Source organism: Rhinolophus hipposideros (assembly GCF_964194185.1).
Source record: "Rhinolophus hipposideros genome assembly, chromosome: 19".
NCBI lineage: Eukaryota > Metazoa > Chordata > Mammalia > Chiroptera > Rhinolophidae > Rhinolophus > Rhinolophus hipposideros.
In genome coordinates this window covers 29,489,883-29,502,876 of record NC_138065.1, presented here as the reverse complement: position 1 = coordinate 29,502,876, position 12,994 = coordinate 29,489,883, and the positions used below count along the sequence as shown (strand labels likewise).

At 42.2% G+C, this 12,994-nt stretch overlaps 1 protein-coding gene across 4 annotated transcripts in view; it reads right to left on the bottom strand.

The window, feature by feature from the left end:
* The window catches only part of SOX13 (SRY-box transcription factor 13), a 205,908-nt gene that overhangs the window by 76,771 nt on the left and 116,143 nt on the right, over positions 1 to 12,994 (bottom strand). The window contains exon 1 of one of the 4 annotated variants that reach the window (XM_081026368.1): positions 2,955 to 3,070. The exons of the other annotated variants lie outside the window; for them this stretch is intronic. Within the exon in view, the coding sequence (XP_080882494.1) occupies positions 2,955 to 2,977 (23 nt within the window). The 5' untranslated portion in view covers positions 2,978 to 3,070. Of the gene's footprint in view, positions 1 to 2,954; positions 3,071 to 12,994 lie in introns of those variants that run through there. 4 annotated transcript variants of the gene reach the window in all.

Sequence of the window (12,994 nt, the reverse complement as noted above, 5' to 3'; positions counted from 1 at the left end):
TAAAATGATATAAAAAGCAGTATGCAACTAAATGATGAAATGAACTAAAAATAACCCTCAATTCAGCCCCCAGCTCTCCAGGAGTCAGCCCTGAGGTTACCCTCAGGGTAATTTTACTGATCCCTGTGAAGCCCCGTTATCTTCATTGCACTGATGTGGGAGGACGGGCTGGGGAGGCAGGTCTCCTCTCCACTACTTTTTCCTAGGTGAGGACACAGGCTGCTCCCTAGTTGCTCACAGCTGAGCTGGAATCTAGTGGGACTATTCAGACAAAAGCTGGGTGAAGACTTGGGTCCCTCGGAGAGGAATGGGGATGTGAGAAGTGAGTTAGGACCAGGTGTGTTCTCTGAGTTCCCGAGCCCCATTCTCAGACTGCTCATCTGCTCCCCAGGCCTGCCTTCTCCTTCCACAAAGAGCAGATTTGGGGAGGGGGGGTTATCCAGCCTTTCTTTTCAGGAATCCTCAGAGCCCCAAAGCACGGTCATACCCACCTCTCCCAGATGTCCTTCCCTCTTGGGGTCTGCCCCATTCTAGGGCAATTCACATAATGTGCAGCACCTTGGGACAAAAGGGAAAGTCTAGGATTTGGCCCAATTCTGAGCAGAGAGTTTAACTAGCCTGTCTCTCCACTCAACACACTTCCCAGAGTCGGAGTTTTTCAGTCTGCTGTTACCTCGTGAAGAGATGGCAACATTTCCCCCAGATGTATCTAAGGTTCCCTCAGTCTGTCTGTTAAAGGGCATCTCTGTCAGTTGTGAGAGAATTAGTGCCTGGCCCTCCTCCTGTCAGCTTCCTCTCTGTGCCCCATGAAGCAATAGCTAGAACAAAACCACATCCTCACTTGTCTATGTGACCTACAGGAACCATGTTTCCTACATCCCTACAGAAAAGAAACATCTGTCATGAAGGGAAAGATTAAACACATGTTGCTGCATCCTCACCATGACGTATTCTTGAACCTGTGAAAGCATGATGAGTACTTATATGTGAGGACAGGGAAGGTTTTATGCATTCAGGGTCTGTTCTCCCAGAACAAAGAAATATTTGCCCAGAAATAAATCCCCTCCACTTAGAACAGCTTCCTGCTTTGAGATTCGGTGTTTTCCAAGGCTTCAAAAGTCCCAGAACCAATTCTTGGTTAAGGCTTGAGCTTAAATTTTGAGGGCTCCCCACCCCCCAAGAAATCTCAGGGAAAGAAACTTTCCCAAATACAAAGCAATCTGAACCCAAAGGAAAGGGCAGAGGGTAAATTATCTCTGCTTGCTCCTCCAAACCTCAAGTGGCTTCTCCCAGTCACTAAAAACTAGCACAATAACAATAAAAACGAGAAGATAAGATGAGATAAAAGAATGTAATATAAAATTATAAAGGACAAAATAGAGATAAAGAATGATCAAGATAAGTAAAAGAACTAGAGGACCAACAGATTAAAAAATAAAAGAGAGAAATGAGCTTTAAAATTATGCACAAAAAATAATCAACTTATAAGATTAGGAGCTGAGGTTATAAAAACAAAGAAGGTTTACAATGTTCAAATAGACTAAGGCAATCAGGAATCTCAGCAGCCAGCAGTATTGGGTCTTCCCCATCTCTCAAAGAGTCAGGGTTTGAGCCCCGATTTAGCCAATTCCAACTTCCTTCTCAGGCCACATCTCACTGCTTAAACATCGTGGAAACTTTCTTTCTGATTTTGGCTGAAATCCATAAGGTGGTATCCAGTTCATCTTTCTGCTAGGATTTCCAAAAGCACATTTGATTGAGACTAGTAAAGTACAGGTCCACAATGCCTAGCTCTCAATTCTGAATCCAAAAGCCCTGAAAACCAAAAATTTTGTCATCCCTTATTTGGAGGCATAACCCGATCTGGCCTGCACTCATTTGGTGGCAAAACCTGATCCTAACTGGGGTGAAGCTATTTATAGGATAAACACTCATGCATTTCCTTGCAGAAATGTTGAGATGTTTGATCACAGGGTTCTAGTACAGATCCTGCATAGAGAGCTGCATGCACCGTAGTCATCTTTCTAAAATTTGGAAACACATCTGGCCCCAAGGTTTCAGATAAAAGACTGTGGACCTGAATTAAAATCCTTCACCAGATAGAAGAATGGGTATAAAAATTGTGGCATATTTACACAGTGGAATATTATACAGCAATGACAATGACATCTCCACTACATGCAGCATAATGTCGAGAGAAGGAAGCCAGACACAAAAGCACACCATTGGAAGGCTCAAGACCACCTGACTTTTGTTGGTTCATCCTTAAAGTCTATATATAAAGTTCCAACACAAGAAACCTAATCAGGAAGAATTTCTTTCATCAAATATAGGTCACCTCGGAGAACACTCTGCTGCCCCCCTCACCCCCCACCCCCTACCCTGTGCTTACAGTCACCAGTGCAGGTCCATGCTTCCTCCCTCTCCTCCGTCTTCCTCCCTCTACCTTTGTCTCCAGCTTCTCTTTGCTTTCCCCGGGTGGAGTGGCTCATGGGATGGTGGCAATCTTGTTCTTTCATGCTTTTGTCCCATTTCCATTTGGGGTCCCTCTCCACCTTCTCCCTGGCCATTCACAAGGGTGTTTTATCTTCCTTCACTCCTTCTCCTCCTTGGCTGCACGGGTGGACATCCCCACGTGGCCTGCGGGCTTCCTGTTGTGTGTCTCCACTGTTGGGTCCTTGGAATTAGCTGGCTTAGACATTTGTTTAGGCCTCAGGGCTTTCTCTCTGCTTCTGCCTCTCTCTCCCGCCACCTTCCCTTCCTTCCCCCCCTTCCTGATATCCTTTGTGGGACATGCACTTTTATCTCCCTTTCATTTGCTCTCTCCTCTTTGTAGAGGGAGAATGAAAGACTCGCTAATTGCAGCGGGAGGGCAGTGACTCCCAGTTCCCCTTCCCAGCATCTTCTCCACCAGACTGAGCGGGAAGGGAAATGAGGACAGTTCAGACTCCCACCTGCCCCGCTGTGGGTTCCACATCTCTCTCCCCCTTGGGTAGTCTTGGGGCCCCCCCACTTATCCGTTTATGTATTCAGGGCTCACAGGTATATGCCAGCCATCATGCCAGGTGTTGGCTGCAGAGCTGTGAACAAGAGAGATGTGCCATCTATAAGTTCACAAGTCATGACAATAAAGTGGCCCGGGGACTGAGAGGGAAACTATAATGATGTCTCCAGTAGAGGATATGCACTCAGAATGAGGGGGTGGGGCCATCACTGAAGAAGTCATGTCTAAATTGGGAAGTTAGTCAGGTGAGAGAGGAGAAGAAAGCATGTTGTAAACAGAGAACATTCATTCTAACAGAGGAGAGAGCAGGACATGAAATTCATTATTTAAATTTATAGAGCATAAACTGATGGGTGCCCAGTGATGGAGTCTTGTAAGGAGCTTAGAATTTATCTTATGGATGCAGGGATATCACGGAAGTGTTTTATATGGAGATGTGACAGATCATATTTGTATTTTGGGTGGTGGGGAGAATAGATGGGAATAAAGCAAGATTGGAGGAAGGGTTAGGAGGTGTATTCATTTCCTACTGTAAGTGTAATAAATTACCACAAATTTGGTGAGGTCAGAAGTCTTAAGTTCGGCTAAAGCCAAAATGTTGTCAGCCTGATTCCTTCTGGAGGTTTGAGTGGAAAATCTATTTCCTTGTCTTTTTCAGTTTCCAGAGGCCATCTGCATTCTTTGGGTCTTGATCCCTTCCTTCATCTTCAAAGAGCATCACACCAATCTCTGCTTCCATCATCACCTCCCTTGTCTATGTTTGACCTTCCTGCCTCCTCTCATAAAGAGCCTTGTGATTATACTGGGCCCTATTCAGATAAACCAGGATGATTTTCTCATCTTAAGATTTTTAATTGAGCCACAAATGCAAAGTCCCTTTTGCTGTGTAAGGTGGCACATTCACAGGTTCTAGGGATTAGGACGTGGACATCTTTGGGGGACATTTTTCTGCCTATAACAGGAAGCTATTGTGGTGTTTCAGGCAGGACATACTGATAGATTAACTGAGTAGTAGCAGTAGAGATGGAGCCAAGGGGACAGATTTGGGATAACTTCAGGAAGTTCACTGATCTGACATGGGAGATAAGGGAGAGGGATGAGCAAGGATCACTTCTAGTTTTCAGGCTGCAGCAACTGACCAAATGGGGATATAATTTACAAGATAGAGAATGGAAGAGAAAAGCTAGGTATGAGGGGAGAGATGAATTTGAGCTACCTCTGAGACATCCAAGAAGAAATACCCGGAGGGCAGGTTGGCATGTATCTGGAGTCCAGGAGAAGGGTCTGATAGGGTGATATAAGTAGAGTAGGGGTCAGCAAATTATAGCCAGCTGGTTGGCAGCTTGTTTTGCAAATAAAGTATTATCGTCTATGCATTGTCTAAGGCTGCTTTTGCACTATAGCAACAGAGTAGAATATTTGCAATAGAGATCATTTGGCCCACAAAGCCATATGGCCCTTTCTGAAAACATGCCAACCCCTGGGTTGGAGAATGATCAGCCCAAAGGTGGTATATAGGAGTGTAGGATGGCCCAGAGCAAACATGTGGAGTGGGAAGAACAAAATAAGCAAAAAACGCAGCATTCTAAGGATAGGAATAATACCTGAGACCATAGATGGACACTGAGAGTGAGATGCCAGAGCCATAGGAAGATAACCAGGAGGGTTGTCTTGCTGCAAAAGATAAGTGTGGCAGTTTTAAAATATGTCCACAAATTCTTTGATATTGTAGGGAATCAGAATATGCCAACCCCAAACACACCACTTTGGCATAAGGATTAATTTGAAGTGAAGACAACTGAGAACCAGCAAATACCAAAAAAAGCTCTCTGCCCTCTCCCACTATTTGCCTAAAACTCCTAATCACCAGAGACAGCACTGAGAGGAATCTACAAACAAACGTGACTGAGGTAACCCTTATCTTCCATCAGTTTTCCCCATATATTAGTTTGCCATTCTTGGAAGCCTAAACCCTTTTTCTTTGTCTTGTCACTTCTCTACAAATGTTCTCTACAAATGTTGTTAAGATGCTACAAGCCTAAGTTCTAACCACCCTTTGAGTTACTAATCACTGTTTCTTCCCCATGTATAAGCTCTGCGTGTGTCAATAAACTGTTTTTCTCTTGCTAGTCTGTCTTTTGTCAATCTAATTTGCAGCGTCTCAACCAATGAATCTAACAAGGTAAACGGGTTGGTTCTCCCTTTTAAAAGACAGAGTCTAATTCTTTTCCCCTTGAGTATGAGTTAGACATACTAATTCACTTCTAAGAAATAGAATAAAATGGAAGTGACAATATGTGAGATTCAGTCATAAAAAGACTGCAAATCTCTCCTTTTTCTTTCCAGGGGAAGTTATCCCATGTTGTTTGGACTCACAAATAGCCTATGGAGACATCCACATTATGAAGAGCTGAGGCTTCCTGCCGAGAACCAGAGGGGAACTAGCTATCTTGGTAGGTCCTCTGCCTAGTCAAGCCTTCAGATGACTGCAGCCTTGGCAAACATCCAACTGCAACTACATGAGAGACTTTGAAAAAAACCACCCAGCTAACATCCTCTGGAATATCCTGCCCTACAGAAACTGTAATAAATAATAAATATTTGTTGTTTTAGGTGACTAAAGTTTTGGAGTAATTTGTTACACAACACAGATAAAATAAAAAAGTAAGTGTTTCAAGGGAACAGTATCAAGCACATCCGTGAAGCTAAGAAGTCAAGCAGAATTTAGCAGGTTGTGCTCATAGTTACCTTCTGGTGGGCACTGAGTCCTGTTGATACAGGAGAGTTAGCATGTCCCTGGTAGACAGGGAGGTCCCTGGTGGAATAAACAAAGACAGCCATATCTTAAAACTTCAGGTTTTGAAATCCTTCGCTTCAGGGCATAATGTAACAAGGCCTTGAGGTTAATCATAAATTCATTTTGGCCTGACAAATGGAGCAGATCTGATGGATAAGAGTGGGTTACTTTGCTAATTCCTTCAGGATGGGCAAGCAGAACAAACCTGGTAGATGAACTTCATTAGAAGGTGCCAGTTCCCTTCTTCAAACAGCTCCCCTTCCCCAAGCAAACAAGGGAAAGCATAAAAATAAGAGCTTTTGCCTCTGTCACGGGCACCCCCATTCAGGACCCCCTCTTGCTCAGGAGGTGCAACCTCTTCTCCTGCTTCTAATAAACAGTTTTAAAACTTTTTGCCTCTCCTGGTCCGTGTTTCCATTCTTCGGCTTCAGGAGACACGATCCCGGCCCACACTCAGAAACTGCCGGCAGATCCAACATCACCTACATCACTGTCAGATTGTTCTGGAGTTAAGGGAGACTAACTAGGCTTTTGTAGAAGTCCCTTGGCCAGTAGGAGTCCAGTTGTGCGAGACTAGCAGTCATTTGTTTGTTCACTTACGTAATGTTGGAGGGGAAGAAAAGAAAGGAGACTTTGAGGCTGGTCTAGCATCAGTCTTCACACAATAGTTTTGGCCCATCACAATCTGAATTTGGAAAAGCCTTATTTTTTGAAAAAGCACGAACTCACAAGTCCTCCCTGTGCCTTTGGCTAGGAGACCGATGGAGTAATCAAACAAGTGAATGTTCTCCGCTACCTCTCTAAATTCCTCCGGGTGAAGTCAAGACATTTGTTGATGGCTTTATTATTTTCAGTCAGCTACCCAAAGTGATAAACTTTTAGTCAGTCATCACCTGAGTGAGCAGCTCTTAAGGGGACAAATGTCCCAGAAATCTGGTGTTAGTTTCCACCTCTCACTTGTCTCTCCAAAGCAACCCAGAGGTCTACAACAAATAGACTAATCTTTTCTCACTTGCATACTTTTTGACACAGGTCAGCCAGTTTGGTGAGAGAATTAAGCCCTAATGCTCTAGGTACCCACTGTGTTCAATGAACTAATTTTTCTCCTTTGCATTTCAATTGTACTAGTTATGTGCCACCCTTGGGAGCATTGAGAAAATAGTCACTCAAATAATTTTCTGTGTTTTGTGGTTCAGGTGAGGAACTCTGGTTGCAAAAGACACTCAGATAGGGATGTTGGATTGTATGGTTGCTTCAGCTTGAATTCTGGTTGACTTAGCCTGAGATTGCTAAGCTTTTGAATTTGTGTTGCTCCATATTTAGACACTTACTATGATTCTTTACATCTTAGTTTCTTATATTTTATTTACTTTTATTATTTTAGCCTTTAAAAGTTATTTAATCCTTTTAATCATTCACTTTTTATTGTGAACTGACTTGGCACAGTTTAATGTACTGCCTTTTCATACTATTTTATAACTCTTCTATTCACTTAAACAGTTTGTTCTCAATCATATTTTTTGTTTCTTTTTATCACTTTTAACTTTATGGTTCCCCTCTTTTTATCTTGTCTTTTCTTACAGGTTTAATTTTCCATTTATTTTCATCTTTCCTTATCTCTTTATGAATTGCCTTTTTAAAAATAACCTTTTCTGTTAGTTTATTAAATGGGGGTCATAAGCACCATCCTAAAGTGAGCTGTGGTGTGCATGGCCCATGCCATAAACAAAGGAGGCTGAGGGTTTTCCCCTCTAAGTCACCCTTCCAGGTTCCTTTCATGGGCACTACATTCCCTTCCATTCAAAAAATTTAACCTGATTGATATAAGAGACCTGCTGGCCAAAAGTTCCCCAAAATTAAGTGCAGTGGACAGAATTCCCATCCCCTGGAGCGCATGTTCTGTGTATGCCACTCACCTTGAGTATGGTGGGACCTGTAAACAGGATTATGTTATCTAACAAAGTTGGAGGTATTCTGCAGATATAATTAAGGTTCCAGATCAGTTGACTTTAATCAAAAGGGATATTATTATCCTGGATGAGCCTGACCTAATTAGATGAGCCCTTAAAAGGGACAGGGTCTCTCTTAAAGTCAGAAATTTAAAGCATAAAAGACATTCTGTTGCCGTCCTTGAAGACACAGGCTGCTGTGTTTAAAGGGCCTGTGAAAAAGGCTACATGGCCAGGACCTGAGAGCAACTTCTCGTTGCTGACAGCCGTCCCCAGCTAACAGCTAGTAAGAAAATGGGGACCTAGGTCACACAACCACAAGGAAATGAACTCTACAATGACCTGAGGAAGCTTGGAAATTGGCCTTCCTGTAGCTGAGCCTCCAGGTGAGGACAAACCAGCTGACGATTTGTGACACCATGAGCAGAGATCCAGCTAAAACACTCCAGAGTCCTGACCCACAGAAACTATGACATAACAACTGTGTGTTGTTTTAAGCCACTAAACTTGTGGTAATCTGTTACACAGAAAAAACAAACAAACAAAAACTAATCCATCATTGATATCATACTGATAACTTTTTGAACTGCTGAAATGAAACTGTTCATATCACGCTGTCAAGTTTCTCTCTAAGGAGGTATAGCCTACAATCCTCATCCTCCGTAAGCCCTTTGGACATGGGGCAATACACATCACCACATATCAAGAAGGGGTATAGGTAAGAAGTTCCATGTGGGGAAGAATCCTTAACATAAAAATGGTTAAAGTTAACAAAAACATGTGGTCTTGAGCCTTCCAACAAGAATCTTTGGAAGGAAGCAAGATAGAAGAACCCAAACTTCATGTCACAATTATATTTTCCCAAATGGGCAAAATAATATTGCCCATCCCATGTGATCTTCCTATGAAGCAACTTTGACACTCCTCCCATTGAGAAGTGATTTCTACGTCTTCTTCCTTTGACACTGGGCAGACTTGTAACAGAAGTAACACTGTGACTTCGAGGCTAAGTCAACAGCACATTCATCCTTGAAGTTTCCAGCCACCATGTCAGCAATCTGGTTACCCTGAGGCCTCCATGCCAGCAGAAACCTGAAATCAGTTCAAGCAGGAGACCACATGGAAAGGTCCTGTGACTACATGAAGAGAGCAAGAAATCTTGCCAGCCCCAAACTATTCAGATCCCCCACTGTTCCAGCACTAGCCAGTTGACTGCAGTCATATAAGAGATCCCAAATCACAACTGCCCAACCACCCTCTACTCAAATTCCTGACCCACAGAAATAATGAGAGATAGTAAACAATTGCCACTGTTTTAAATCATTAAATTTTAGGGCGATCTGTTAAACAGCAACAGATAACAAGAACATTTGAGATTGAAATTTTGCCTCTTCCATGGCTCGCGCACGGTCTTGATTCCGTCTCCTCTTACTACTCAAGACTGTGCCCTGGTAATCCTCCTGACAAGATCATGAAAGGTCCTCCTGGTGTGTAAATTGCCTCAATCCCCTTCCTTTCTTTTGAGATTTAGGAGAGTTTGACTAAAGCTGGGATTATCCTTGATGGCTCTTCTAGTCTTGAGCCACCTGTGTTTTGCGGGGTTAATTGAGAGAAGAGAAGACCACATGTAAAAGTTATGCTAGATACAGGGGACAAAAAGTATGGAACATGACAAGAAATTTACAACCTAGTGTTTTTTTAAAAGTCAAACAATGATGAATGCTCTGTTCAGAAAACTTCAATGAGTCCAATGTTGGCTCCTAGGTAGGATGATCGTTGCATTTATTACCCAAATCAAAACAGTTTGAAAGTGAAAGGGAGCACTATTACTAATCACCTTGGAAAATCAGGCATAAACTAAGACTGTCCTAGGCAAACCAGCACATGTGGTCTTCCTAGTTATAGAAATATATATAAGGAGAGCCAGCCATACACCTCTTATTCATTGTCATACTCACTTAGCCAAACTACAACTTACAACTTTGTTTGAACCTAGCTCCCCTATTCCCACAAAGGTGAACATGGCTTGGAACAACACACAGCTCACACAGCTATGCTGACTGGTCTGCTTTAAATTCATGACCATTTATCTCATGTAACCCTTTTTTTTTAAAAAAAGATTTATTGGGGAATAGTGTGTTTTTCCAGGGCCCATCAGCTCCAAGTCATTGTCCTTCAATCTAGTTGTGGAGGGCGCAGCTCAGCTCCAAGTCCAGTCGCCATTTTCAATCTTTAGTTGCAGGGGGCACAGCCCACCATCCCATGTGCAGAAATTGAACTGGCAACCTTGTTGTTGAGAGCTCGTGCTCTAACCAACTGAGCCATCCAGCCATCCCTATCTCATGTAACCCTTAATGCTGCATAGCAATCGTGCCATACTTCCTGCTCTCCTGGACACTCACTTCTCCTCTTCCCTCCAAAACTTGACTTCCTTCTTCATCCTCACTCTGAATTGAAGCCCTTATCCCATCTACCCATTGCCCAGCTCCTGTGACCATGTGCTCTGCCTCCTTTCCTGCTATTGTGGAGATACTGTACACGCTCCTTGATGAGGACAACCCCTCAACTTACAGACTACTGTGTTTCCCTGAAAATAAGACCTAGTTGGGCAATCAGCTCTAATGCATCTTTTGAAGCAAAAATTAATATAAGACCTGGTATTAGTATAGTATAGTATAGTATAGTATAGTATAAGACCAGGTCTTATTTTACTATAGTAATAAGTCATATTAATTGATATTAATATATTATTAATATATATATTAATATATAATAATATAAATATATATTATATTAATATATAATAAGTCTTATATTAATTTTTGCTCCAAAAGACACATTAGAGCTGATGGTCTGGCTAGGTCTTATTTTTGGGGAAACACAGTACATATCTCTACTCTCACCCACTCTAGATTTTGCCCCAGCAACTCTCCCCTCTGCCTCCCCTATTTCATTAATGTTTTACTCTCATCATTTCCTTAGCATACAAACACGCTGTTATATCTTCTATCTTTAAAAAAAAAAGCAAAAAAAAGAAGCAACCTCTCTTCTCCTTCAGTGTGACCCCCATTTCCTTCACAAAAAATTATTTGAAAGAATATTCAGTCTCCAATTTCTCTCCTTTCACTCTATCTTCAACCCACTTAAATGAGGGTTTTGCCTCCACCAAAACTGCTCTGGTCATGGTAGCTAATGAACCCAACATGCTACATCCAATGGACATTTCAAAACCTCTGAGCAGCATTTGACAATGAAGGTCTCTAAGTCTTCCTTGAAAGACGTCTTCACTGGTCTTATAGGACAATGCACTCACTTGGCTTGATTGTTACCTCACTGGCCACTCTCACTGTCCTCTTTGTTGATCCCCCCTTCCCAATCCCAAATGCCGAAGTGCACTGGGCTCAGTCTTTGGGCCACACAGCATTCCATCTGCACTCACTCCATAGGGGATTTTACCCAAACTCAAAGCTTTTAATTCCATCTATATCTGGTGATGCCCCAATTTGTATCTCTAACCTGAACCTCTATCCAGAACTCCAGCCTTGATTACCCAATTGTTTGCTCAGCATCTCCATCTGGATGTCTAGTAGGCATTTCAAATTTAACAAATCCAAAATTGAATGCCTGCACTGTTCCTTCTTCAGTCCTACCAAACACAGATAAATGGCAACTCCATTCTTCTGGTTACTTGGACAGAAAAGTCTTGGTGTTATCTTTGACACCTCTTTCTCTCACATCCCACAGCCAACCCATGAGCAAATTCTCTCTGTTCTACCTTCAAAAGGTTTTCAGAATTAGACTACCATTATTTCTCCTGATTCTGCCCCTATTTCCCTTTGGTCTATTCTCAACACAGCAATCTGATATATTCTGTTAAATCTTAAGTCACATCATGTCACTTCTCTGCTCAACACTTGTATTTCACTCAGGGTCAAGATAAAAGCATCCTCCTTTTCATTACCTCTTTGACATCTTCTCTTCCTCTTCCTCTCATTTACTCTGCTGTAGTTCATTGCACCCTGCTGTTCTTTAAACACACCAGCCATGTGTATTTGCTCATGTTGTTCCATGAGCAAATGATCTTCCCCCAGCTATCCTAGTGGCTACCTCCCTCACTTCCTTTAAGAGCTAATCCAAAGGTCATTTTCTTAATGAGGCTTTTCTTGGTCATTGTGGTAGCCAGCCTCCAAAATAGCCCCTAATGATCCCCGTGTCCTAATATTCACAGTCTTGGGTTTTCCTGTTGTCTGCTCCATTGCACCAGGGTCGGTTTGTATGATGGCAGAAGTGATGATATACCATTTCTGAGATTAAGCTATGAAAGGCTGCAGCTTCCATCTTGAATCATTCCCTCTGGGGAAAGCAAGTTGCCATGTCACGAGCAATCTTATAGAGAGGCAAGGAACTGAGGTCTCTTGTCAAGAGCTATGTGAGTTGAGCATGGAGGCTCATAGCCAAGACCTTGACTGTGATTCTATGAAAGATCCTGAGCCAGAACCACTCCAGTTAAGCTACTCTTGTCTTCCTGACCCTCAGAAACTCTGCGAGATAGTAAATGTTTATTGTCTTCAGCTGTTATGTGTTAAAATAATTTGTTATACAGCAATAAATAATATTTAAACCCATCATAGCTAAACCCATCCCCTGACACATCATATCAACTTTCCTGCTGTATTTTTTTCTTCTTAGCATTGACTACTATCTAACATGCTATATATTTTATTTATTTATCTTGTGTTTGTTTCTCTCCTCAGTTAGAATGTAAGCTCCTGGTGGGCAGAGACTTTTGTCTCTCTTTTTTTTCACTGTCATATCCCCAACACTTAGAATAGCCTGGCACTATAGTGGGCACTCAACAAATATTTATCAAATGAATGTATAAACGAATGAGTGAAACTGATTTCAGCTTCTGTCTGAAATTCTCCTATATACATTCATTTATGATCCTAGTCATTTACTCACAGTCATTTACTCACATTTACTCACATTTTCTCCAAGTATTATTTTTATTCTAAAACCTCTACAGTCAGTTCTGTTATGACATAACACATGTGCTCCTAAAGATCACCACACTATGCAAAAGTCATGCAATAAAAAACACAGGGCTGGGGAGGCCCGATGGCTCAGTTTGTTAGAGAGTGAGCTCTGAATGGCAGGGTTACCAGTTGGCCAGTGAGCTGCACCCTCCACAACTAGATTGAAAACAAAGAGCTGCCATGGAGCTTCCGGATGGATGGCCTGATG